Here is a 25,517-nt window from a genome sequence, read left to right on the forward strand (position 1 = left end):
TCAGCTATGATTAATATTTATCAATTGCTTATTCCTCTCAGGGACATCTGCAGTCCCGTTAGCTCTGAAGGAGCAGGCTTTACAACTCCTCATAACCTGGGGTGCCACGCACAGCCTACGGAATTAAAATTCAGATGAACAAGCCGTGCTTTGTTTGGATCCCCAGCCCCAGCCTGTCCTTGGCAATGATGCCCTCAGCCCGACTAGACGAGCACATGCTCTAATGCAATCTTCAGTTTTCGTACACAGAAGCATACCAGGAACACATCTTATTTAACTTTTTGTGGGAATCGACATAAAATCATTCAGAACGAGTGATCCTGCCTAGCTGTCCAGTTTTCAGAAATATATTTTCTGTATAAAACTTAAGTTATGTCAATAGAAAGAAAAAAATAAAACATCTTTGTGTGTAGAATACTCTTCTGTTTTTAAACACAGAATCACTCAAAGCAGCTTGGATAACATTGATAGAAAAATCTACCACAGCATAGTTATCTTCAATGCATCCAACCAGAAGTATCACGATAAAAGATAAGTTCCCTTTTCAGTTTTCATTAGACAAATCATGCAAACAAGTGTTATGGGATAACATTTTTCCAAATGCTCCTCATTTTTTCCCCTTGTGTCATTTCTCCCTACGCTTTTATGATTTCATCTAGCCAACGATAGCCTTCTTCTACAGATTATGCTTTCTGTGCATTTGACCATTCATACAGCCATCCTCCAGACATTTCTCTTAAAGCTAGAGGCAAAGCTCTAGCCAAAATCTTTCCATGACTGGAAACAAAAAAAAAAAAAAAAAGCAGAAGGACTAAAGATCAGACTATTTCTGTTAATGGATCTTGCACAGTATTTACTTCTGTATTTTACAACAGCATGACATCAGTGGCCTGTGTTCTGCTACTGTATTACTGTGAGTGCCGCTGCTGAGCAGCTCAGATGGCTGCAGGCGCTGCTACCAGTACAGCACAGCCATGCAGCAGCAAGCAAGGTGCTGTAAGGCTGCAGACGCTGCTCTCACAGCTTAAATTCAGGTTTCAGACAGGCAGCGCTACCCCTCTTCTAACATGTTAGCCCTGTTTGAATGACAAATCTCTCATTCGCCCAAGAAGGCATCACCAGTCACAACCACCCTGTGGTGATGGTCATTCTCTTAGCTTTTGGGGTTTGCACCTCCTCAGCCTTCACTGTTTTCCACAGCATCCCTGTTCATCATCTGAATGAGTGGCTGCCAGATAGTGAGATCCAGAAAAGGGCAGCCACAATCTTCCTTTCCTCCCTGCAAAGTCCTTCCCTTACTGGGGCACCTTTCGAGTTTTTGTCCTTGAAGACCTCCAAATGCATGCCTGCTGATGAGGTCTGTAAGATTATTTGTGCTAGCTGTAGTAAACAGCCTAAATTATTTTCAGAGGTTTTTTCCATTTTCTCTTAGGGGACTTTTTTTTGCCACCAGATGGCAATAAAAGATGGATATGCTTAAAAAGACTCACAGCAGAAGATACTTGCATTAAAGCTCAGCAATTTCAATAAGAAAGAGTACCTGCAAGACTTCTGAAAAAAAAAATCAATATTTTTTGAACCTCATGGTGATTTACTTTCTACTTAATGTTCTAATTAGCAGAACTGAAACACCTGCAGCAATTGTACATGCAGTTCATTCATCTAAAAACATTCAGCTCAATACTGATTTTCAGAACCTTAGCGTGCCATTTCTTTAGCACAGAGATTGAAAAATTGACTTCTTTAAAAAGTTAATAAAACGAGGTAAACAACCCTCTTAGCACCAAGATATTTTAACATTTAAATAGCAAATAAAAGCATTTATATTGCATTTTTAACAAACATAAGACCTAGGACAATAGCTTCACCCAAAACCAGACCAGACCCTTTTGCTGTCACTGATGTTTAGAAAGCATAGTACCGAGTCTCAAGGAATCTAGATAATTATTTCACTTTCACAGGCAGGAAAAAACACATCAAGAGGAAGAACAGATTGCCTAAGGTTAAAGGGAATCTGTGGCAAATGCAATAAATAATAATGGAAAACGAACTCTTAACACCTTTTCAGTTGTTCTAAGTCATTATCTTCTCAAAGCTTACTCAGCAGCACCAATTACAAGTATCAGCTTCCAGTATCAACTAACTCCTGTAGAAACGTACTTAATCTTACTGAAATACTAAATCAAAAAATCCATCTAGGAAATACACTGACAGTTGTGAAACAAAAATTTTGCATGTTTAAAAATAGGCTTTAACACCTAAATTAAGGCATACCAGCTCAAAGGAAGAAACACTCACCAGCTCAGTAGCTCTCCTTTAAGGAATTATGATAACACAGGACAAATCACTACAGGTTAGTGCCCTAAGAGAACTGTAAGAGTTGAAATGAAACCTAGGTAAGCTTATGGAAATTCCACTTGTGCTGCTCCAAGACTACTGAACATTAATGCAGTCTTTAAAAACCCTCGTCCCAGTTCATGCTGGGTGCCAGCACATATCTTAGAGATGCACAAAGAAAAATACTTCTAAGAGCACAACTGCAGGAATATGTGATGCATTTCTCCTCCTGAAAAGGAATCAAGAGCAAGAAAGTATGAAAACAGCACTCTACACTTACTAGTAACTGCTGAAACATCCCCACTGCTGAGCACATAAAACAAAATCTGTCTGGTCAGAAGAGGAGAGCTTCCTGTATCTGAGGCTGCAGCAGTTGCTTAAAGAACTGGCACGTCTATTACCTGCTTTGGACATCAGGCTCTCATAAAATAAACTGCCCTCATGTCCAACTGCTCACCCTGGAGAAGGATGAACAGAATTCCTCCTACAGACACGTCTTATTGTCTTTAACCACTTCCAAAATGAATCTAAAATATCTTGCAGTCAGGTCTCCATGCCTACCTCTTACAGTATATAGAAAGCATTCCCCTTCCCCCAAGGAACAATTTATCACAACTGCCTTGTAACACCTGAACTCAGTTCCCCATCAGAGGCTGCCAGCTAACAGCACCCTGCCACACTTGCGCCTTCTAAAAACTCCCTGAATTGGATCCTCCTGGAGGGGACTGTTTCCTCCTAAAGCTTTCGGTTTGCTGAGCTATTCAGAAACTAGCAAAAAGGAAGGCACCCAAGAGCAAGAGCCTTGTTAGACCTGACACAAGACATTCCCAACGCTGCAGAACTCTGATCACAGAGAAGGACATGGAGGCACATCTAGATGGTTCATCGTGCTTGTCGGGAAGTCTTTCATTCCTGCTTTCTGTGCGGGGAAACAAAGCCACGTTACCAGAATTTGTGTCTGTTTGCTGCAGAACAATGACTTCAGGCTTATCTGGTTCAATTCCCTCTCTCAGCAAGATGCTATATGCCATCTTTCTTAACAGAAGAGAAGCAACTGAGTCAAAAATATGAGGTAAAGACTGAGCATGCAGAACCGTGACCCTACCTACAGGGCTGCCAATGGACTTCTCTGGGACAAGTAACAAGTGCCAGCCTCCCACTGCCAGAAGACAGCCAGCTTGGAACCTCAAATATTTACAAGATGGAGATGTTTTGTTTTTTTTCCTCCTCTAGCTGGTACAGTAGTTTATCAAATGCAGGCCACATTTACAACTTCATTTGAAATGCAGCTGGGCAGTCCCAAGAAGACATAAGAAAAACCCTAAGTATGACACTCAAGAACAAGAGAGAGTCCTTTGAAGGACTGTACATTTATTTTTAATGTACATATTTTAACTTATTCTATACCACCATGTATTTCTCAAACTCATACATTATCACACTCAAAAGAAAATAGGCACAGCTGCTGAAGACTGTCTTGCCAGGTGTAATATTTAATTAAAACTTCTATATTTGTTTCCAAGATTTCAGCTGAGTACGGTATTTTCATGGGTGTGGAAGTACAAATGACAAAGCCACATGCAACAAAAAAACTTGTTACAGTGATTAGAGGAAGTCAACAGGTCACTATAAAATAGCTTTGCACTAGTTACACAGAATTTAAAAAAAACAATGTAGACAAAACTTAAAACAAACAAACAAACAAAAAAACCTCTATGTCTTAAGAGATGCACTTCTTAGTATTGGATTGTTTCATGTTACCACCTGCATACTCTCATTTTTAAAGCGGAGAACAAGACCAGTACTTTACCCAGATATTTCAGGTCCTTTCAGATGCTGGAGGGTCCCGATAACTCCTCACAGCCAAACCCTGCTGTACATTTCCACGACACCTCCAAGCCAAATATTGAGTGGCCAAAGTTTTCCTCTGGGGTGTGCACAAATGCCTCAGCTGCCAAACCTGAATCCTTAGTGCAACCACTCAAAGGTAAGTGAAGCTTTAACCACTTCCAAAATGAATCTAAAATATCTTGCAGTCAGGTCTCCATGCCTACCTCTTACGGTATATAGAAAGCATTCCCCTTCCCCCAAGGAATAATGAGATTAAGAATAGTTATTTTTAAAAGAGTCGAGAAAATTCCTAACATTAGAGACCAGCCAAGCTTTTTACAGTAGCAAGAACCTGATAATGTCCTCCAATTACTTTCTATAGCATTTTAAATAATTATGAACTTGATAAAAATCAGTCCAGCATCTGCTTCCTGTAAAAGAACACTGTGCTTCTCTAAGCAGTTTTATTTTCTCTCTTTAAAATTAGTTCAGAAAGATAAAAGTGGCTTAAAGATAAGGATATTTAGAATTTGACCACCAAAACCAACAACAACAAATGGAGCAGTTTAAAGAAAGTAACAAAATAATCAAAGCCTGTATTTTCAAAGGTTTCTTGGCACTGAAGCACAACCAATAAATATACAGCATTTCCCAAAGGGAGAAGTATGTCCCAGCATCCAGGAAACAAGAAATTAGGTGGAAGCTCACTTTCTCAGATTTTTGGAGTTCTTGCTGTGTTTTTAAGTTAAAATGAAAACAAACAAACAAAAAATACTTCATAGCAAGGAAAGCACTCATACAAAAATGGAGATGTCTATCTAAAGCTGGTAAAATTATGTGAATATACTAATGGAGAAAAAAACAGAAAGAGAGAGAATCCCTTTAACTGATCATTTAATCAAACAGACAATTATGATTTTACAAAATAAGGCAATACAGCTCAGGCAAGGATAAGTTTAGGATGTGGATGTCATGGAAGAAGTATTCAACCACCTCAGGTTAGGAGTGTAAGAGTTGGCTTACTGATTCTTCTGGCCCCACAGTTTAGCCATTTTGTTAGGAATAGCAGCATACAGCTTGATTCTTTTTTTTGTTTTTCTTCTGCTCTTACATGATGCTGGGAAAATTAGACAAAGATTCTCCAAAGCTAGATTTTATTCATGCATTTCAGCATCTTCTGTCAGGGCTCTAAAGCCAGAGATGCAGCAGTGACAAGTGCTCACACCTCCAACTTAAATGAATTTGACCTTTTTGTATATATAAAGCACAGTACACGTACTACACACTTGAAAACTCCCAGGTTTAAGATGGGAATACATAAATAATGGATTCCACATTTTTTCTTTTCTCTTCCATAGTATAAGACTATGGCAAACTTCATAGAGGCATTGAAAATAAAAGCTTTCTTTACAAGCAGTAATTCAGAGAAAAATTTAGAGCCTATGCAGACTGAAGTCTACCTTCCTGTAAATGACAAAGAGACCTTTAAGGAAAAGAACACGCAAAAACTTAATTAAATCTCTCACACAGAGACAGATTGAAGTTCTACTGGAAGCTTCAATTTTATTCCTTCCTGAGTTTCACAGTGTTTCACAACTTAAAGAGCACTTCTTTTCCTTTTTAAGGCTGATTTGGATGTAACTTCTTTCTTTTTACTATTTTAAGAGGATATCAACAGTAAATCAGTGATATTGTTGCTTACATTGGTTTAGAATGGAAAAAAAGTGAATGACAGAAAAACTGTTTATAAAATATGCCAGAGAACCAAGCTACATAACAGCAGACAAAGCACCACTTGGAAGAGTATGAAGTTGGTAAATTCCAATGACAGGTCTCAGTACTTCACGTAGCTCAGTGGGATACACATGCTGTATTTTTATTTTGACCAGACAAATACACAGAAGCCCAATTCTCACAAAGGCTACCTTCTGCTCTACTTAGTGCAGTGAGTCCAACTAAAAAAGACAAGTCACGAAAACAAGCTGTGTGGAACCAAATCTATGGCACTGGAGCAAGAGCTGAAGGCAGAAATACCATAATTCTGGGGTGTTAACACAATTGAAAAACTCATCAAGAAATGAAAAATCAAAGCTAATTTTTAAAACTATTTGTATGTATTGTTTTTTCTCCTCTGCCATAATTTCTATCTTGGACCAAATTGACTATGTGCTCTAGGATTTACACTTTAATGATTTATCAGGATAATGAGATTGATTTTCTTGAGGGTACAATTCCAAAGCAGCAGGCCTTTGTTGCAGACAGTACAGGAGCATCTCTCTTCACACTGCTTAAGTTTTTGTGGACTTTTTTTCTCCTGCTGAAGTACACACCAATACTTTGTCAAGACATTAAATTGAGAAGCAAGAGCAGTTACCTGTTTTGGCAGTGACAAGTTGCAAGACCAATGGTCTTCTTGTTACAATTCCAGAACCTCGTGGAAGAAAATCCCTAGAAATATAAAAAGAAATAAGTTGTTACAACCCAGAAAAGACTGGCCAGTTTCTAAGATATTGGACTAATTTGGAACTTCCTCTGTACCTTCAGCTGCAATGAAAATGGAAAGTTGGTGGGGGAAGATTTACATCAAGCTGTACAATAAAGTAGGGCTGTTAATTTCAATTTGAGATAGCAAGGGGTCAACAAATACATAGCAAAATTAAATTACCAATCTAGGAGCATTACTGATTCTCTTTCCTCATGATCATCACACATAGTGTCTCAAAACATACAATTCATAGAAAGAGTATCAAAAACAATGCCCACATTTACTGGACTCTCCAAATAAATGTGTCCTACCCTCTACTCCCTTTGAACATACATAGAGAATATAGACATATGAATACAAACTCTCGTTAAAACAGAGATAATGCAAAAAGCATCACACACAGAGTAATTTAAATCCACTGTGATGTTTTACAACATGTAAGCAGTTGTTGTATCCTATTGCTTTCTCAAAGGTGCCAAAGTTTATCAAAAGGTCTATCACAATTTCTTTTACCTATCAACTGGGAGATGCCTGTCTCACAGCAGAGTGCCAGCTACAGATATTTTCTCATGGGGAAGAAGAGAAATTCGTAACAAAAACATACTCCTTTTACTGTTTGTATTGAAATGACAGTAGCCTAGGGTATAGAAAATGCGTACCAAGATGACAGTTTCATACTTGGATTTTTGATTTATTTTTTCTCTTTAACAAGAAGCTGAAAGGAATTGCTATTCAGGACAAACCGATCGCTTAAAACAAACTAGGGCCCTTTACAATACCACGTGAGGCACTAAAATCCTTCTTCAGGGAGTTAGAGGATAAAAAGACTTACCGATTTTCTGCTTCAGACTAAGCACAGCCAGAGATCAAGAACACCACATTAACACAACTCCTAGTTACACAACGCTGACAGCAAAATTGCAAAGAAACGAAGCCAACAACTTTCAGAATGTTCCCTTTCCCTGTCTGCAATAGATTGCATTTGATAACCCTCTCGAAGAAGTTGAACTACTGTCAAAAAGCCCATCGTCTGTTCGAGCAAGCATGAGCAGAAAGCTGGCTGAGCTCCCGCTCGGTGAGGGTGATAACCACCTGAACAGTGAATGGCAGGAGGACACAAGGCTTCTGCTCCAAATGTACAGTCTGAAGCCAAAAAAATGACAAAGGGTGAGGAGAACAAAGTGTTCATAGGGAGAGTTTAGGAGAAAACCCAATAGGCTGGTTTATCCTGGAACCAAGCAGCAGTGCTGAAGTGTCAGCATCGCGGCTGCAGCACTGCATGAATATGCAGAGATACTGTAAGAGCTGGGCATATCAGAGTGCTGAATACATATTTTACCTGTATAAAAAAAGAAAAAAAGACACTGACCTCAATTTAAAATTCTGCTCCCACAGGGACAGGGAATTTTTATTACTATTATTTTCAAAAAATCTGGAATTTCAGCTTTAACCACAAGGCAATGGTATCCATGCACTTGCTCTGCACAGCCCAGATCAGGTGCTACGAACAAACACAGAAAATCTCCTTCTAGAAAAAAAAGCAGTTCTTTAAATACACAGAAATCAAACCTAAATCATACTTTTCACTTTTTTTAGGAAAAGTAACATGGTACTGCCTTACAACTCCAGCAGTGAAACACATTAAACACTGTGCTACTGCTTGTGCAGAAACACCTGCTTTGAAATCCACAGGGCAGGACGAAGATGCTTTCCCCCTCCCCGTGGTCTAGAAAGCATTCTTTCTAGAACGAAGAACGCTGCTCAGGAATAAGGCTGGGAACCAAAGCCACACTCCTTTAAAAGTCGTGCATCCTACCAGAAGGATCAAGCCACTTTTACATCTTGATTCTCAGAGCGTTTCCAGCACAAGTCCCTCTGCTGACAGCCACTGCCCCAGCCCAGCAGCAATGCAGCTGTGACGTGATGAGCTGGAGGCTGGCAGCACAGCCTGTCCAGTGCTGCCCAGCCAGAACTGAATAGATCAAACACAAATGAGATGCAAGCAGCCAAGCGGTCAAGAACATCACTTCAGGAATTCATCAGCCTTAGAACCCGCTCATCTGTTGGAATACCATTAGATATTTTTAGGGCCAAATAGTTTTTACCCTAGAAGCTTTAAAATCACTTATGTATTTACTTAATCAGTAGCTAATACTGGTCATTTCCAGTGTCAGAAGTCTGAACAAGTATATCCACTAAAATGCTCATTTAACATGCAAAGGTAAGAGATGTTAGTTTGAACTTGACTTGCTAAAACCCAGGTCTCCAAAACCGATGTCAAAGGATGGGGAAGCACATTATTAATGGCCATACCAAAACACTATCAGTTTATAGCAACTCAACAATTAGGGTCTGATCTTCCCTACAGTGGTTCAGGTTAGAATAAGGAAAAAAGGAAAGATCACATCTCTACGTGCCATCTTCGCTTTAGGATACCACCTCCTCTAATGCTCAGGAAGCAAATAAGCTGAAATAGCAATTAGACAATTCATTAATGGGAAGAGTCCCATGCAAGGGAGAGGAATATCCTTTTAAATTTCAGGAAGGGGTGAAACCACAGCAAAATGATGAAAAGCTAACTAGGCAGGGGTTACCTTCAACGAGGCTGTCTAGTTATAATGCAGGACTATAGCTGACAAAGGAAAAAGAAGTGTATCAAAACCGAAATAGAACCATATTTCTCTTACAGAGGAGCACAAATCACCCATCTAAATCTATCAAACAATGTTGGCAACTCATCTCACAGAAATTTTTCCACACCCCAAAGTCCTTTCCACTCCCGTAACCTTCCTCAGTGCCTTCCACAGGCCGCTAGAGGAAACAGCGCGGTAGCGAAGGCACCGGCCTTCATTCCCAAGGTTGGCCAAGGAATGCAGTGCAGCTTCAATTGCAACAGGAAGCAATTAGGCCAAAAGTCAACAGTTTTCCTGGGCTTATTTCCAGCAGACCGGTCATTGTTCCCTGACTGGCACACCAGGAGCACGGCCATCTCTCAATCTGTCGTGCAAAGAGCAGGCGCTCCCACAGCCAACGCGCCTCCAGTTCTGCAGCAGACGTGTGCTGCGCCCAAGTACTACAAAGGGCTTCTGTTGTTTTTGCATTTATCAGTGCTACACAACAACAAAGCAGGAAAAAACACGGTCCAGGCCTACAGAAGAGACATTAAGAATTGCTAACGTCTTTCCTCAGGTTCACTTTTTCAAGCCCATTAACCAAAACCAGCTATTTTTCTATACCGAAAGGGTTGTTAGGCATTGGAACAGGCTGCCCAGGGAAGTGGTTGAGTCACCATCCCTGGAGGTCTTTAAAAGACGTTTAGATGTAGAGCTTAGGGATATGGTTTAGTGGGGACTGTTAGTGTTAGGTCAGAGGTTGGACTCGATGATCTTGAGGTCTCTTCCAACCTAGAAATTCTGTGATTCTGTGATCGGCACTTCAGTTTTGACTGCTTTAGCCTTGTGAATTGGTCTGGTTTGGTTTCGTTGGTGGGGTTTTCTTTTTGTTAGCGACAGACTCTGACCCTTGGAGATCTGGAGAGAAAACGGGTCGAGGCAGGGTTGCATGGGGCAGCCTTTCTCTCTGGCAAGCCAAACGGTCTGGGGGGATCCAGCCCCAGAAAAGGGGGTCCTCAGCCCCCCCAACCCTCGTCCTTGCTCCACATGAGGGCATCTTTCGGGCCTCTCCCAAGGCAGCCTTCGGCCTCGCACGGGCCGCTCCATCACAGAGCTTTGCCGAGGTCACAGTGGCCACCAGCGGGCCCGCCCTTGCCCCGGGCCCTATAAAAGGGGCCCCCCTGCCCCTGGCCTGCCACTTGCTCAGCGATTTGGTCTTCCGAAAGCCAGCGGCTGAAGGAAGGCCAGAGTTACGAGCAAAGCAAGAGCGAGGCGAGCAGCAGCCCTTCTCAGTGCGAGGACAAGAAATTGTTCCTGGGACCACTGAGGAGGATGTCTGGCTCTGCATGGATGCGCCGTGGGTCGAGGGCCAGCACCTCCAGCACAAGAACCATCAGTGCCCAGGAGGTGTCTGGTGCCCGGCCCAGAGGCTATTATGATCAATATCATTGGAGCCAAAGCGATGCGGGGAGCAGGCCGGCCCCTCGGAGGGACAGCAGCAGCAGGCCTGGGCCTAGCCAGAGGTCCAGTGATGACGGAGAGCGTGGGTTGGAGGGCCACGGGAAGCGGAGCCGTGCCCAGCGGTCAGCATATGATGCAGGACCCAGCCGTGGCCAAGGGAAAGGAAACAGCAGGAACTCCGTGAATGACAATCAGGCGGAGAACAGAACGGACCCGAGGCCCGGAACTGGGAGGCGTCCTGGTGCGGCACCGTGGCCGGAAAACATGCCCAACGGACGGCAGCCTGTGTGGGCAGTCCCTGCCAGGGACTGGCTCGTCCTCCAACCCGCGGAGCCCATGGAGGTGGGTGCACGAGATGAAGAGGAACCCATGGAAGTGGACCCACCTCAGCCACAACAAACATGGGACTCCGCCGGCAGCTCTCTGAAAAGCGTCCTGAAGGAACACCGGCAGCTGTGCAGAAGGGCTCGGCCAGCTCCGTATTCCGCATCGCCCAGGCTCCACTCCAGGCATTAGCCTGGAGCCACATGGCAATAAAGACCTTTGCCAGTTGTCAGGGGTTGTGTGAGTGCTTCTTTCCCATCCGGCAACCCTTGTGCGAGAGGTGGCAGCCCTTGTGCGCAGAGCCTCGAGGAAGAGCCCAAGAGAGGCCCCAGCTCCCTTCGGGCTGCTGTGCTGGGGTGACAGGAGGAGTCCTCAAGAACCACCATGCGCCTTTAACATTTGTGAAAATAAACCGAGGGGTGAAAACAGTAGTGGGTGAGTGATTATAGCTGGCTAATTTCTCATATTAGGAGTGAGTTTCTATATCTGAGTAACTGGTAATGACAGACGTGGAGAAGGCTGAGGTACTCAGCAACTTCTTTGCCTCTGTGTGCACAGGTAGAAGGGCTTCCCCCATCTTTCATTTCCCTGACCCCATAGATGGAGGCTGGGGGAGCAGAGTCCCACCCACTGTAAGCGAAGAGCAGGTTTGAGACCAGCTGATGAATCCAAAGAGGTACAGGTCTAAGGGACCTCTATTGTGCTTTGCCATTCTGAACCACCAACCAGTTTTATCCACTACTAAAGCAGCATACACCGTTTTCTACATCCCACTGATACTCAGCTACCTATGTTCTTCCTCACTAACTCCAAGCAGAGACGAATTCTTACAATCAGACACCACTCGATCCCTCCCCTCGTTAGTTACAGGAGAGCAAATGCTTTTTGTTTTGGCACGCCTGTCAGGCAACAAAATCTCCCGCAGCTTTGTTCGCTGACTGCGAAACCTCAGCTTAACATAATGGGGCTTACATGAAGACGTACAAAATCATTAATCCTCTTTATTGAAGACCAATGACACCTATCTTAATTAGGCATTCTAGGCAAGCTAAACACATTAAGATGCTGTGGGTTTTTAGCAATCTTGGCTATGATAGCTCTTAAAGCTTAATACCAGTCTTTCCAGGTTTTTTTTTTTGTAAACCACCCAGCAGAGATGGTGGCATCCCTACCACCACAATTCAGTGCTAAGGTCACTTTCTCTTACAAAGTTTAGTCTCAGGTTGCAGTAAGCATTCCTTCAAGGTCGTTTTTCCTTCACCTGAGAGGGGAGCTTAACTGCTGAACCGAGGTGCAACGCAATACCCAGGAGCAGTAACTACACACTGCAGCCCACACAGCTGGGCATGCCTTCAGGGGTTAGAAAGAAGTAGTCAGCAGTTCGAGGATGTCTGGATCTGAGGGGATAAATTGGCCTCCTAGCTCCAACGCCTGGCGTCTCTGAGAAGCCATGCTCCAACCCAGCAGCATCCCTCACTGCTGAGCCAACGCAGGGACTGCTCAATTATCCGACCCATCCTTCCCAGGTGATCATGTACAAGTTGAACCAAAATTCTCCCTTTCTTTCACAGGAGAAAAAAAAAAAATCTTGTAGCTGTTACCCAGCACTACAACCTACCAGACTATAACACCTCTTTGGGTCTCCTTCCCATCACTGCTTTACAGAGCTGAGACCAGCTACACAAAAATCCAGAGGGGGAAGGTGCAAAACCCACACCTGAACATACAAAATCCTCACCCAACCCCAAATCATAGGAATATGGTGATCATAGACTCTGAAGGTAAGAAATAAAATACACTAGCTGTGCACCTCCACTACAGCTTGTTCTGTGACAACACTCAGTCACCATCATGATGAGAAAACAACATTTGAGATTCCCTCCTTCTGCAGAAGGCTGGAAACAGAGCACGCTTGGATGGACGCTGTCATTGCACGCCTCCCACATCTGGAAGATGCTTTTCTTAAGTAGCAGCAGCTCTTCTGCTCAACGAGCAAGCAGAAATTATCACACCTCCCCATGAAACATTACTGGGCTATGAGAAAATCAGTGCCAAAAATTACTCCAGTCCCAGTGGTGAAGTCTTCCATTAAACAGGACTGGAGTCGAAAGGTTCTCCAAAGGAGGGGATGTTTGACCAGAAGGTACAGACCACCAATGGTCCCCCAGATCTATTGTCATATTTTGGCAGCATGGGGCATACCTTACATGGCATTTCTGCACTGAAAAAGACAAGCTTGCTCACTGAGCAAAGTAAATGCACTTCCTAGTATTAAAAAAATATGTATCTATTATGTGATAGAAAGCTTTAAAGTCTCAATAACGTTTACAGGCCTGAAAATTTGTCTCACACAGCTATGAAAACTTGCCAGGCAAACCCAGAGGAGTGCTAAGATGAACAGTGCTCTGTTTGCAGTGATTATGCCGGGCTGTGGGCTTGCTGTATTAACAGATCAGGAAGCTGCCAACGTGCAGGCTCGTAGGCAAGCCACTGTGCGCACGGTGCATCTGTCCTCCCTGGCAGGCGTCCAAAGCTCTGCTGCATCACCCCAATTCCATTTGTGAAAATGCCCTTTTCTCTCTTTCTCCTTTAAGATTTGACAAAAGCTTCCGGAAACAGCGGTGCTCCCCATCAACTCCGAGCCGGGGGGCAGGGGGAGGAACCACCAAACACACACACACCCAAAAACAAACAGCAATTCTTCCGATTTTCACGGCGGAAAGAGTGAAGCCGGCTTCTCAGGACAACCGTATTTTCCCTAATCAGATATGGTTGCTCTTAGGAAGGGACTCATTTGCATACGTTGTGAGAGCATGAAAGCCCATCCAACCTCAGGGTGAATACTAATGCAGCAAGATTTGGTGTCTCTCCACGAGGAATGAACAACAGAGATTCCTTATTCCATTTAAATTGCTGTCGGTGCACTGAAGCTTTTGGACCACAAACACTATTAACGATGTTTCTTCCAAAAAAAAATAAAAAATAATAAAGATTTGAGCAAAAAGTATTCCTCTACAATATAATCAAACAGATTTTCTGATTGCAAGGGTTAAACAGTAAGCAACGTCCCCAGTCCTGTGCACATTTCAGCTGCACGAAGCCAGCCGCTACGTAATTAATGACTTGCACTTTGCAAATAACTCACCTCTGGCTACTCTGCTGCTGCAGAACTTTGAAATAATGCAGATTTCAGCACTACCATCAAAAACCCAGACAAAATAAGCTTCTGCTTTTCCTCCCAAATCACCCTGCCCTGAACTCAGATCCACCAAGACAGAATTTTTAACCAGGGGTAGGGAATACAACAGGCAACCTGCTATGCCATGTCCCACTCGAGTCTAAAATCTCTGCCTCTTCAGAATGTGAAAATGCATTTCTTTTTCATGACAACCATGTCAAACTGTGCAATTACCTTCCTTTGTACAAGGCAAGCCATTTCAGATCATTTTGCAAAGCTTAAATGCAAGCAGATTCAGTTTTCCTACTCCCCCCTGAATGTATGGAGGGAGAACACAATGGGAAGTGCTGCACAAAGACAGCCCGAATTTATAGACAGAAAGACAGCAAAAAGAGAGAGGTGGCAGGGGAGGAGCAACTCCTGGGGCTTCCCAGCAGTGACAGACCTTGGGGACCTTCTGTCAGCATTTGTGGAGCACCTGGCCAAATTAACAGGTGAGCACCCAAGGGCACAACATCGCCTCTGATGGATTATGGTAAAAATGCCTTCACCAGCACAGCTTGGAGCAGGAACCTCACCCGTTTCACCCACTCGTGCCACAGACAGAGAGATATCTTCCAGTTACTCCTGCCCTGCCTATTCTCAGCAGGGGAGCTCACACACAGACCATTTTGGAGCATCCTGTACAGATAAGCACTACCGAATACACGTGTACATCTGTAGGCAGCTGTGCTGCACGTAGTAAACAAGGCACCGAGTGCACAAGATTAGTCCAGCTGTGATTATATCAGCTGTGAGGGCAGACATCGAGCCCTCTTACAGCTAGGAGAACTCCTACGTATCTGAAGAAGGAGATCTCGGTGACTCTGCACAGGAACTGGGATGCAAAAATACTATGCTAGGTATTGAATTAAAAGCATAACTTCCTCACACAAATTATGAAAGCTGACATTATCACTAGATGCCTTGGTTGAAAACCTCTCTTATCTCCAGCTCCAGTCTCCTTTGCATCCCAGAGGCTATCACAGACAACAGTAGTTGGCAGTACATCAAAGCCCAGCACGCGGTTAAATGGGATTTGCTCCTCTCTAGTTCAATAATGCTGCCTTGTTCGTCTCGCTGCAACTTGCTGAAGAAAAAGATGCAAGGTCACAGTTAAATAATGCTCATTTCCTGCTCTCAGCATATTTACACTACAGGCTTTACAGTGCAGACGCACAGCATTAAAAGGGCTCCTAGTAACCCATCGCACACGAGCACAGCGAACAAGGGGAGTTCACAGGCTTCTGTTTACCAAAGGCTTTACTTTGCAATGCACTGCTTAAAAAAAAAAAAAAAAAAATGGATTCTGCCCCTCCGTGCTTGCAATCTAGGCAAGCCTAGGCAGGCTTTACGTAAGAAATGCATGAATCCTTCAAAGATTATCAATTTGCTCAATAATTAACTGATAGATACCGAACCCCAAACAACGACCAAGCTGTCAGAGGCAAACTGAAGAGCAGCAAGGATTTCTTTCTGGAAAGGAGAAAGGCTGCCACACCTGAGCTGTACGAAGCAGACCCACCACTCAGTTGTGGTGTCACACAGATATCTAGAGCAGTCGTGACACAAAGCAGAAAAAATGCTCAACAGCAAGTTTTAGACTACAGTCACAGATGTTCCACGCAGATTTTAAGATGAGATGCTAACCTTGCCTTTAAAAATAGAAAGAAATTAAAAATAAGGGAATAAAAAAAAAATCTAAAGCCCACCTACAGAGTAAAGATTGCACGTGCACATGGATATAGATGCGGGTAATGCTTAAAAACCAGCTTGAGGTCATACAGCAAGTCAGAGGCAGACAGGAGAACAGCATCCTCACTTTGCTTCCCTGCTGAAGTCCATGGCAGCTTCACTTCCTATGTTTACGGGGAAATGTCAAAATAATCGTATCGCTGATATCCATTTATCTAAACTGAAAAGCGGTGTTTCCTATTTTGTCTACAACGGCAAATTACACAAGTCTGAACCGTTACCAGAAGCAATGCCCTTCAGGAAACAGCAAGACAACAACCGGGCGCGTTATTTGTTGTTTCCAGCGCTGCCAAACGCCAAGGATAGGGCTCCTTCCTGGAGGCAGGGTGTAGCAGGGCTGTCGAGTTAGAGTCAGGCAATGTGCTGAGTTCTCAGAAGTGCCTCTGTGCAGTTCTTAATATGGAGGAGTTCAGGTAAAAAGCAAATTAATACATACAATCTTGGAAGAAAAAAAAAAACAACATAGAAACCTCACACTGGAGGACAATTTACCTTTAAAAAGCAGAGATGGACTGGACTTCCCATAACAACTGCAATTGAATTTGTACCACAGACTTCTCAGAAGGCACTCAAGATGAGACTTTATTTTTTTTTTTAATTTTTTTGGTGGGGTTTGGGGTTTTCTGAAAGCTAGGTCTCAGACTTCCAATGCTAAGCTTGCGATCACTAAACAAGTACAACATACTAATTGTCTATTAAATGCCAAAGTTATATTAAGACCACGTGTATTCTCACAGGTACACTTTACAGAAGCAATAAGACTTACTTACGGATTTAGCATTGCTGTTAACTGCTTGATGCATGGAACTTACAAGCAGAATACAGGTCAGGGCTCCCTATACCCTTACTCACTACTGAGCACAGCTTTTCTTAATGAACAAGAGATCTTTTAATCAATAAAATCAAAGTGCCACAGATCCTCAAAACAGCTTTCAAGGTTTCAAGGAAAACTTTTACTTTACATGTGAAAAAAATAAGTCAGCATATTTGGTTTTAACTATACATTTGTTTTACTTTGTCTGTATCAGTTCTGAAGACCTGACATAAAACTGAGCTTAAAATCACATCAGAGTTATACCCGCGTATGAAACCTGGCCATCGTTATCACATCTAGATGGCCAAGTTTGTTTTCCAACCTCTAAATGTAGACAAAGTATTTGGGGAAGCAACCAAAACGAGCCACTGTCTCACTGCTACTCTCTCCACTTAATGGAATACCCAGGAACAATTCTTGCTTTCAGTGCACTGGAGTATTTTGATAACTAGACTAATAGGCTCAATGCAGCTGTACAATGGCTTAATTAGTCAGGAAAAGGAGTGGCTGATTCTCATTTCCAGAAAATCCTTAAGATTAAAAAAAGAATACATAGCGCCACACTTCAGTCCGTGTCTCCTATTGCTTGGCTTTCTCATGCCTGTTTCACACAGAGGTGAACTTTCTGTAAAAAGAAGTTTGTCTGTCTGTCAATGACGACTAGTAACTAAAAGAATAAAATATTTGCACCGATTTAACCACAACTCTCCCAGGAAGCAGGCAAAGCATGTGTCTACTCTCTTTGGGGAAATTCTCTGCTTTGATGGTCAGACTGAAACTCCTTTCTCTTCCCCTAGTGACTCAATGCAGCCTTTTCACCACCGCCATCTCAAGGAATCAGAATGAGCTCAGCACACGAGGAACTGTATTCGGAATAACAAAAATTAGGACCTATTTCATAATAAATAGCTCTACACTAAGCAGTGGCCGTACAATCATCAAAACCGTCTCAGATCAAAAAGCTGCAGAGCTGTTTTGCAAAACCAGACCTCAGGCTCTTAAAATGAGAGTTCTTGGTTGATTATGACTGACAGGCTCACAATCAGGAGCTCACATCTCGTATAAAACAATTATTTGCCTACATGCAGCTTATACCGTATTAGGCAGAAAAGGAAATAAATAGCTCTCAGCTTCGAAATTAAATTATTAATTTCTCACTATCTGCAAGAATAAAAGGAGGCTTTAATTCAAATCTGGAGAAAGAGGCCCTGACAAGATAACTTGCCATCTGTGCCTTTAGTTATCTCGAAAGCCCATTTTGATACATGGAATAAGAGAAAACGCTCGCTCTCCGGACATAGTTTCCAAGGATTGCCTCCTGCCATTCGTTTTCTTTTAAGAAACCCTGCTATTATCAAAAGCAAGACGTTCAAAAAGCACAAATGACGTATAGGGTCACGGTCCTGTGCTCAGCGCAGGCATGCAGACAGGCCAGGTAAGGTACCTCCTACAGGACTCAGAGCTTGCTTCCCCTTGGGGCTTTTCAATCTCTCCCACCAGCTTCCATCACGACCGTAGTAGACCCTTTGCTTTAAACACTGCCTCAGCGTTTTAGGGGCACGTTTACTTGTGTCATGAAGAGAAGCAGGTAATAAGAACACTCATTCCTACTGTGCTCTTCAGACAATGTCACTTCCTCAAACACGAGCCACGAGCTCCACGCACGAAGGTCTAACCCATAAACGCAAACGGCTCCTGTCCTCAGCTGTCCTCCGGAGTCTCTATTTTCATCCAAACACAACACCCAGAAGTCAAGGACTTCAAACAGAGTCCTTGACTACCAAAAGCAGTAAGATCTCATTGCACACAAAGGAGCAATAAGCACGGAGTACCTTGGTGATGCGAACCCAAACAGGGACAATAACTGCCATACTGGGAGACCTGACACTGCCCCGTGCCAGCTCTGCTCTGAGCCAACCTCCAAGGATGCCCACAGGCCTGGCTGTCACACAAGTGCTGAAGCAGGCACACGTGAAGAACTCATCCTCGTGAATTACAAGCGCTGAGGTAGATCCCACGAGCAATCTAACCACCAGCAGCCACAGGATAACGCAGCCTGGCCCAACACGTTTCCTGCGCCATCAGGCTCCATGCAGGAGCTCCAATACCACCTGCAAACTAGCAAATCTGTTTCCTTTGTCCACGTGGAAAAAATAAAGCCATTCTTGCACAAGCAAAGACCCTGGGAAGCGCTGAAGCAGACACAACAGCCTCGTGGCTACCGACAGCAGAGAAAAAACAGCCTGGGCCTGCAGTTAAGGCGCTTCCTAACCCCACGCCCCCATGGTACCAATTACAGCTATTCCTGAAAGGGAGGAGATCTTAGCTGTCCCTCAGAAGGTTAAGAGTTCAAAATCCACTAATGATAATGATTCATGTGGTGAAAAAAAAAAATACATAAGAGTTAACACTCAAATTTCAGAGCAATGCTGGGACTATTTCGTTTTGACAAGAATTTCAAAGCTGTGGCACTACTATTATCATTTGCACTGTGCTTAAAAACATCACATGCAAGATACTACAAACAAAGGAGTGCAACACGTCTCTACAACAAGACGTGTTACCTCCATAAGGCACATTAAGACAGACACAATAAACTGGTTTTCAGAGATCAGCTTCATTACCCTGTAAAAGCAGGGCTGTCCTAGGAAGAGGTACAGACCGTTTTGCCTGCTGACCTGACAACCAGAAGCACTCTTCCAGTCTCATGGCTCTTTACTCATCTGGTTCTGAGTGTTCACAATCAAGTTTTCACGACTTAGCAAGCAACCACACATCTGCTGACCACGCACACTCGCTCAGCCTGGAGAAGAGGCACGAGCAAAACATATTTACGTAAACCTCACGGAACTAGGCTTGAAGTAATGCATTTTAATGTCACGTTCTCAACAGGCTTCAAAAGTTAGCAAGCATGGAGGTCCTACAGACCAGCAGATACTATATCTGAAGAAGTTCCTGCATAGGACAATGATGGGGAACTTGGAGAGAGGGTTGGAGACCGCAGCTCCTGCATGGCAGAGATGCCCTGGTGCTTTATGTTCACTGGTAAACTCTGCTCTGAAGAGTCTGTGGTAGCGCCTGCAGGGTGCGTGGTAGCACGCAGGCGCAAGAAGTCCTTGCCCTCAGCTTCTCTCCATAATTCCTGCTAGAAACATTCACATCTTGCTTGTGCAGCAGGCTCCAGCCTCTTGTCCAAACAGCCCAGACCAGCCCAAACTTCTCATTTCTACCTTTTGTGCTACCCAGGCTCGTTTGGGCAAGGGGGCGAGCAGGGGTACGTGGCACCTGACAGGAGCGGATCAGCCTGTGGATCCCCCAAAATCTGTGAATTTGGGATTCCCCAGGCAAGGAGCAAGACCAGGGAGCTGTGACCTTCCAGCAGGACCCAGAAAAAGATACCAGGACCCAGGAGAGGCCACCAGCACCCAGCCAAGCCTGTGAGCCCTGCACCACGCCGCCTCACACACAAGGAAGACAAGAGGCCTCTCCTCCCCAGCATACACATTTTGGGCTGTTTCATGAACACACGGATCAAAACCTCGACAGGTTTTAAAGATTCGCTGAAAGAAAACTCTGCGGATCCGCCTGCCGGCAGGGATCTCTGGAGGCTTCAGGAGCGCTTGGGAAGCGGGATGCTGGCAACGCAGCCAGCATCAGCAGCGCGCTACAGCCTTCGGGAGGGAGACCGAGACATAACACGGCCAGAATAAACCCCAAACCCAAAGCGAACGGACCCTGAGGGGCACCCGGGCGGCGTTTTCACGCCGAGCACCGCGGGGAGGGGAAGGAGGGAGGGCAGGGGCCGCCGCCGCCTCACCTGGACACGCAGTTCTCCAGCACCGAGCTCTTGCCGGCGCTCTGCCCGCCCACCACGGCGATCTGCGGCAGGTCGAGCAGGCAGCTCTGGCCCAGCGCCGCGAAGGCGTCCTGCAGCCGGTTGACGAGCGGGATGAGCCCCTCCATCCCGCCGCCCCGCCGCCCCGCCGCTGACAGGTAACGGCCGCCGCGCCGCGCATGCGCCCCGCAGCCGGACCGCGGGGGGCGTGGCCTCGGCACTGAGGCCACGCCCCCTGCCGGCGAGGCCACGCCCACCGCGGCCGTGGCGGGAACCCCGTGGCGGGAGCGCGGCCACGTGTGCGCCCCCCGCCCCGCTCCTATAGTGGGGTGCTGGTAACGGGGGGGTCCCGGTTACCCCCAGGCAAGTCACGATCGCAGCCTTCTGAAGCGTTGCTGGGAGCCAGCAGAGCACCGCTGCCTTCCCGTGAAGGGCTTCGAGGCTTTGCTTCAGCGCCGTGGGGAAGAACTGCACTGGGTTCAATGGGAAGCACACGCTGAGGCTGAGCTGAGCACGTAACGCGAGGCTTATCTGTGATTGCTGGCAGCAGTGACAAGGCAGAAATATCCCAAACACAGGCTTTGGAGCCCTGCAGCGATGGTTATCCTCTGTATTTAGCCAGACACCGGTCGTGCTCAGCGTGACTAGCGAAACAAAAGGGAACGACTGCGAACATCCAAGCGGCTGACAGGCACTAATGAGCTGGAGCGTCATCAAAACTTCTTGGCCGGGGCTCTCAGTTAGTGTAAAAAAGTGAATCCCTACAGCTGAACAGCTTCTAGCCATAAACACAAGAAGGGAAGGCAAACTGTACACAGATAACTGTGTGGGAGCCGAGCAGCAGCAGGAGCCCCCAGGCACATCCATTCACAAAAGGTGGATTTGGGAACACGTTGCCAGCACCTCCTTGTGCTCAGAGCAGCAACCCACAAGCCCAGAGCAAACAGCCGTGTGAGCAGCACACTCTCGAGGAACCCAGTGCCCTGTCAATGCCTACAGCCCTGGGGGTTTGGGCCTAACTGCACACACGTCGTTAAGCCCCTCTCCGAGGTAAGAGCTGGACTTGTTCTGGTGCCAAGTAAAGAGGCCATCGGTCATCTCACCAGGAGAGACTGTGCTTTAGCTCAGGCTGAAATGTTTTTATCAGCAGTGTAACGCAGGCACAGCTTGTGCAGAGGTTGCTTTGTCACTGCGGTCAGATCACCCCCCCAGACATCAAGGCAAAACCCATGAACCTTTCCGTCTAGATGGGGCCCGGGGTTATTGACATAATTATGCCAATTAGCAGCATGATTCTCTTCTTCACGCTCCCGCCTAAGCAGGCCGTGCCAGGAGGCACTGGAGTAGCTCTTTGGCCTTCTGCCAGCCCATGGGTTCCTGCTGAGGCCGGGAGTCAGGAACAGCAGCATCGCTTTTTGGCAAAATCCTCCCCGTGTGAGTGTAGGAGCACTTCTTACCACCCCAGTGAAATAATTACAGAGGAGCCTGGCAATAGGGCCTCATCCATACAAGGGAGAAATGACCCCTAGAAAAGGGAGGATTCCTTGGGAGCGATGCTGTGCACCCCTGGAGCTGGTAACCTGAGGACCTCTCCTTTCCATTAGTTTGCTTTTTAATGGTCTTTGTTTCCTTCCATAATTTTAAATAAATAAGGAGCTAACTTCTATTATTAGGAGGACTGAATTATTCCCCTGAATCTGAGAAGTTTCCAAACCAAACACCATTTCAGCCTGAGCTGAGTTAAAGCCACTAAATGACGTGCTTGCCCTTGCAGCTCCAGGACTTAAAAAAAAAAATCCAATATCCCCCCCTAAAAGCCAAGAATACAGATTTCCCACCTTGTGGAAAAAACGTGAATATTTGCATTATGCCTGCACGTGCTACCACAAGGGTGCCCATTTTTCAAACAGCTCCAAGAGATCGGCAAAGAAGGAGGAAGGAAGGGCACTGAGGCACATCTTCAGTTACCCTGCACTCAGAGCTGTGCCCCACAATATTTATCATTGCCTTTTGCCACGTGTTGGGCTCAGCCAGGAGCCCTGGCTCCCCGGCACGGTGGGCAGGGGGCTGTCACCTCCAGGTGCCACCGTTCCTTTCCCACAACCAGCTCTCCCTAAGCAGGCAGCGCGATGCTAAAAACGGGGACGTTCAGAGCAGGTCCCCAGGCTGCTTTATAAATACACGCCAGCGCAATTCCCTGCACGAGGAACGGGTTATATATATGAACTGCCACAGAGGATGCCTGCAGTGAGCAGCTGGGCACGCTGTCCCTGCGAGGAAAGCGAGCAGAGCCCAGCGGGGAGCAGAGCCCGGCCGAGCTTGCTTCCTCCCCCGGGACACGTTCAGAAGAGGCAGGCTCCTTGATGCGTGATTTTTCCCTTCTCTCCAGGGACCTTCCTCACCTCCTCCTCGGTTCAGAAACCAACCCGAAGCCTTGCAGAGCTTCTCACGCAGCCGATCTGCAGAAGGCAGCAGGCAGCGCAGGCACCAAGCCCCAGGCTTTGCTCAGCGCCTGGCTCTGTGGCGCTGGCATTGCCGTGCCAGTCAGCATCGTGCCCGGGCATCTGCCAGGGAGGAGAGCTCAGAACAGAGACCTTGAGGCTGTGACAGATAGAGGGAAAGCCAAAGAAAGGCTGTGCTGCACTGCAGCCTGCAGAGAGGATTCCCTGCAGCTTTCCCACCCAGGGCACCCCGTGAAATGGCAGCAGTCCCCTGCTGCAGCCTGGCAGCACGCCTCCTGCCTCGGACACAGAGCCAGGCAAGCCAAGTGCCTCCCCCCAGGGAAAAAATTCACGGGGAAAACACTCCCCATCCATGCCACCCTTCAGGACACGGCTGATGCAGCCCTTGCTGTGCTACAACGGGCTCATGCTGGCACAGGTCTCTGCAGCTGGAGGTCTCACGACCAGCCCCGAGCAACCCCGGCTGGTTGCAGGGTCAGGACGGAGCTGCTCCACGATCTGCACAGGGCTCTCTTTCTGGGCTGGGAAATCCAGAAAGGAAAGAAGTCAGCATCCCCGAGCCCGTCTGAGGTTGCTAAGTGACAGCAGCGCTTGTTTCTATCCCCCCTGTTTACAGTGTGCCCACGCCTGGGAGGAAGGAAGTGGAGACTAAAGGAGGTAAACAGAGCATACATTGCCAGAGCTCCCAACAGGAACGGGTGCCAAACGTATACGTTATCTGCACGTTACGGTGACCCTGGGAAAAATTTACTACCCGCCACTTATTCCAGCTGCGGAGCACTTTTACCTGCAAAGAATTTCAGGTATTCGCAGCGTGCGTTCATTTGGCACTTTTTGAGCTGAGATGCATTTCTGGAGCAGCGTCGCAGGGCTGTCAGGGACTGCAAGGGCAGCTGCAAGGAACTGGGATTTCATCGTTACTTTCTGCCTAATAGATGGCTTTTGTTTTTCCAGCAGGATGTGGCATTACGCAGCAGTTGGGAAACCCAGCAGAAATGCAGGGCTGGACAAAGGAGGGATGAACGCATCCTTTGTGCGAGCTGCTGCTGGGGAAGAAATGAGAGGGTTTAGATAAAATAAAGGGCGCACACACTAATCTGTGCCATTGGAATTACGTTGAGAATTGGAAAGGGAGTTAAAAATAGCCCAAATCAGCGCTGCTGATCCAGCTGAGACATTTGCCATCGCCGAGCGAGATGGATAACAGACACCCTTCAAAAAAAAAAGGTGCTTATCACAAAAAGAGATTTAGAAATGAACAGCGTGGGGGCAGACAGACTTGTGCACAACTCGAGCTCCTGCCTTGCCTCTGCCACGGAGCAGAGCTCGCGCGCTGGCCCCGATGCAGTGCAGTGACTGCCGAAATGGGAACACGGCACCCAGAGCTGCCACAGCGGATCTGCAGCAGGGCCAGCCAGGCCTGAATTTGGGCACCAACACTAAGAGCCTGGGGAGGATCAAAAGCAGTTTAAAAAAAAAAAAAACAAACAAACAGCATCTGCTCCCTTTGCAGAGAAGCAGGCCAGCCAGAGGAGAAAGTAGGGCACAAAGTTGTCCCTTTGCACGAAGGAGAACGACGCGGGGAGCAAGGGACGAGGGATCTGTGCAGATCGGCCTCCCGAGCAGTTCCCCCTGCCAAATCAGAATTAAAATGCAGCCACGATCTCTGATCCCAAGGCACGCTTGCTGTCTGGCTCGGAAGGTGGCAGCCCTCGGGGTGTCCCCACGGTCTGCACCAGGCTGGGGACCTGCAAGAGTGACCTGGGTGCTGCTGAAGAACGACAGGAGGCTGAGGGACACCACGCCGACACCCTCGTGGTACAAGTAGCTCCAAGGCAGCCTGCGGCCCCTCCAGGTGCTCCTGCCTGCAGGTGAGGGCACGGCGGCTCTGCTGATGGCAGCGAGGGATGCGGGTGGCTGCAAAATGAGGCTGAGCTGCGCCTGCTGCTGTCCCGAGGCTTCCCGGAGCTGCTGCTGAGGGCCTGGCTCACTGAGAGGGGGATAAGGTTTAGCAATGGGGAGAGCTGGGGGGGTTACAGGTCCCAGTTCAGAGTGGTGATGGCTGGAGAGCTGCGGAAGAGGGACAGGGGTGCGATGGGGTCTGTTTTTGGGAAGGTGAGTGGAAGGGGCAGCGGGCAGACGTGTCCCTGAGGAGTGGAGGTGGCCTCACCTTTTTTAGGGGTGCTGGGAGCTCCTCTTGGCATGTCCCCAGGGCTCCCGTAGGCTCTGGAGGTGGTGGCTCTGGGCACCCTCCTGGCGGGTGCAGTGGCAGAGCGGGCAGCAAGCCCCGGGCACCTCTGCTCAAACATTTTCCAACCCAAAAGCCCGTGGCCGTGTCACCTCCCTGGTGTGCCCCAAGGCCGCAGGGACATCTCCCACCAGGGG

General features: G+C 46.5%; 1 protein-coding gene across 12 annotated transcripts in view; it reads right to left on the reverse strand.

Moving 5' to 3' along the window:
* DNM3 (dynamin 3) overlaps window positions 1-20,855 on the reverse strand; it is a 177,770-nt gene extending 156,915 nt beyond the window's left edge. For 6 of the 12 annotated variants that reach the window (XM_072041611.1, XM_038183206.2, XM_072041609.1 and 3 more), the window contains exons 1-2: window positions 20,653-20,845; window positions 6,542-6,615 (exon numbers count right to left, since the gene is read on the reverse strand). In XM_072041611.1, coding sequence (XP_071897712.1) covers window positions 6,542-6,615; window positions 20,653-20,798 — 220 coding nt within the window. In that variant the 5' untranslated portion in view covers window positions 20,799-20,845. Of the gene's footprint in view, window positions 1-2,298; window positions 2,365-2,738; window positions 2,870-6,541; window positions 6,616-20,652 lie in introns of those variants that run through there. The other 6 variants (XM_038183213.2, XM_038183212.2, XM_038183211.2 and 3 more) reach the window with 3 other exon arrangements.
* Window positions 20,856-25,517: the final 4,662 nt, after the last annotated feature.

Source organism: Anas platyrhynchos, chromosome 8 (genome assembly GCF_047663525.1).
Source record: "Anas platyrhynchos isolate ZD024472 breed Pekin duck chromosome 8, IASCAAS_PekinDuck_T2T, whole genome shotgun sequence".
Classification (NCBI taxonomy): domain Eukaryota; kingdom Metazoa; phylum Chordata; class Aves; order Anseriformes; family Anatidae; genus Anas; species Anas platyrhynchos.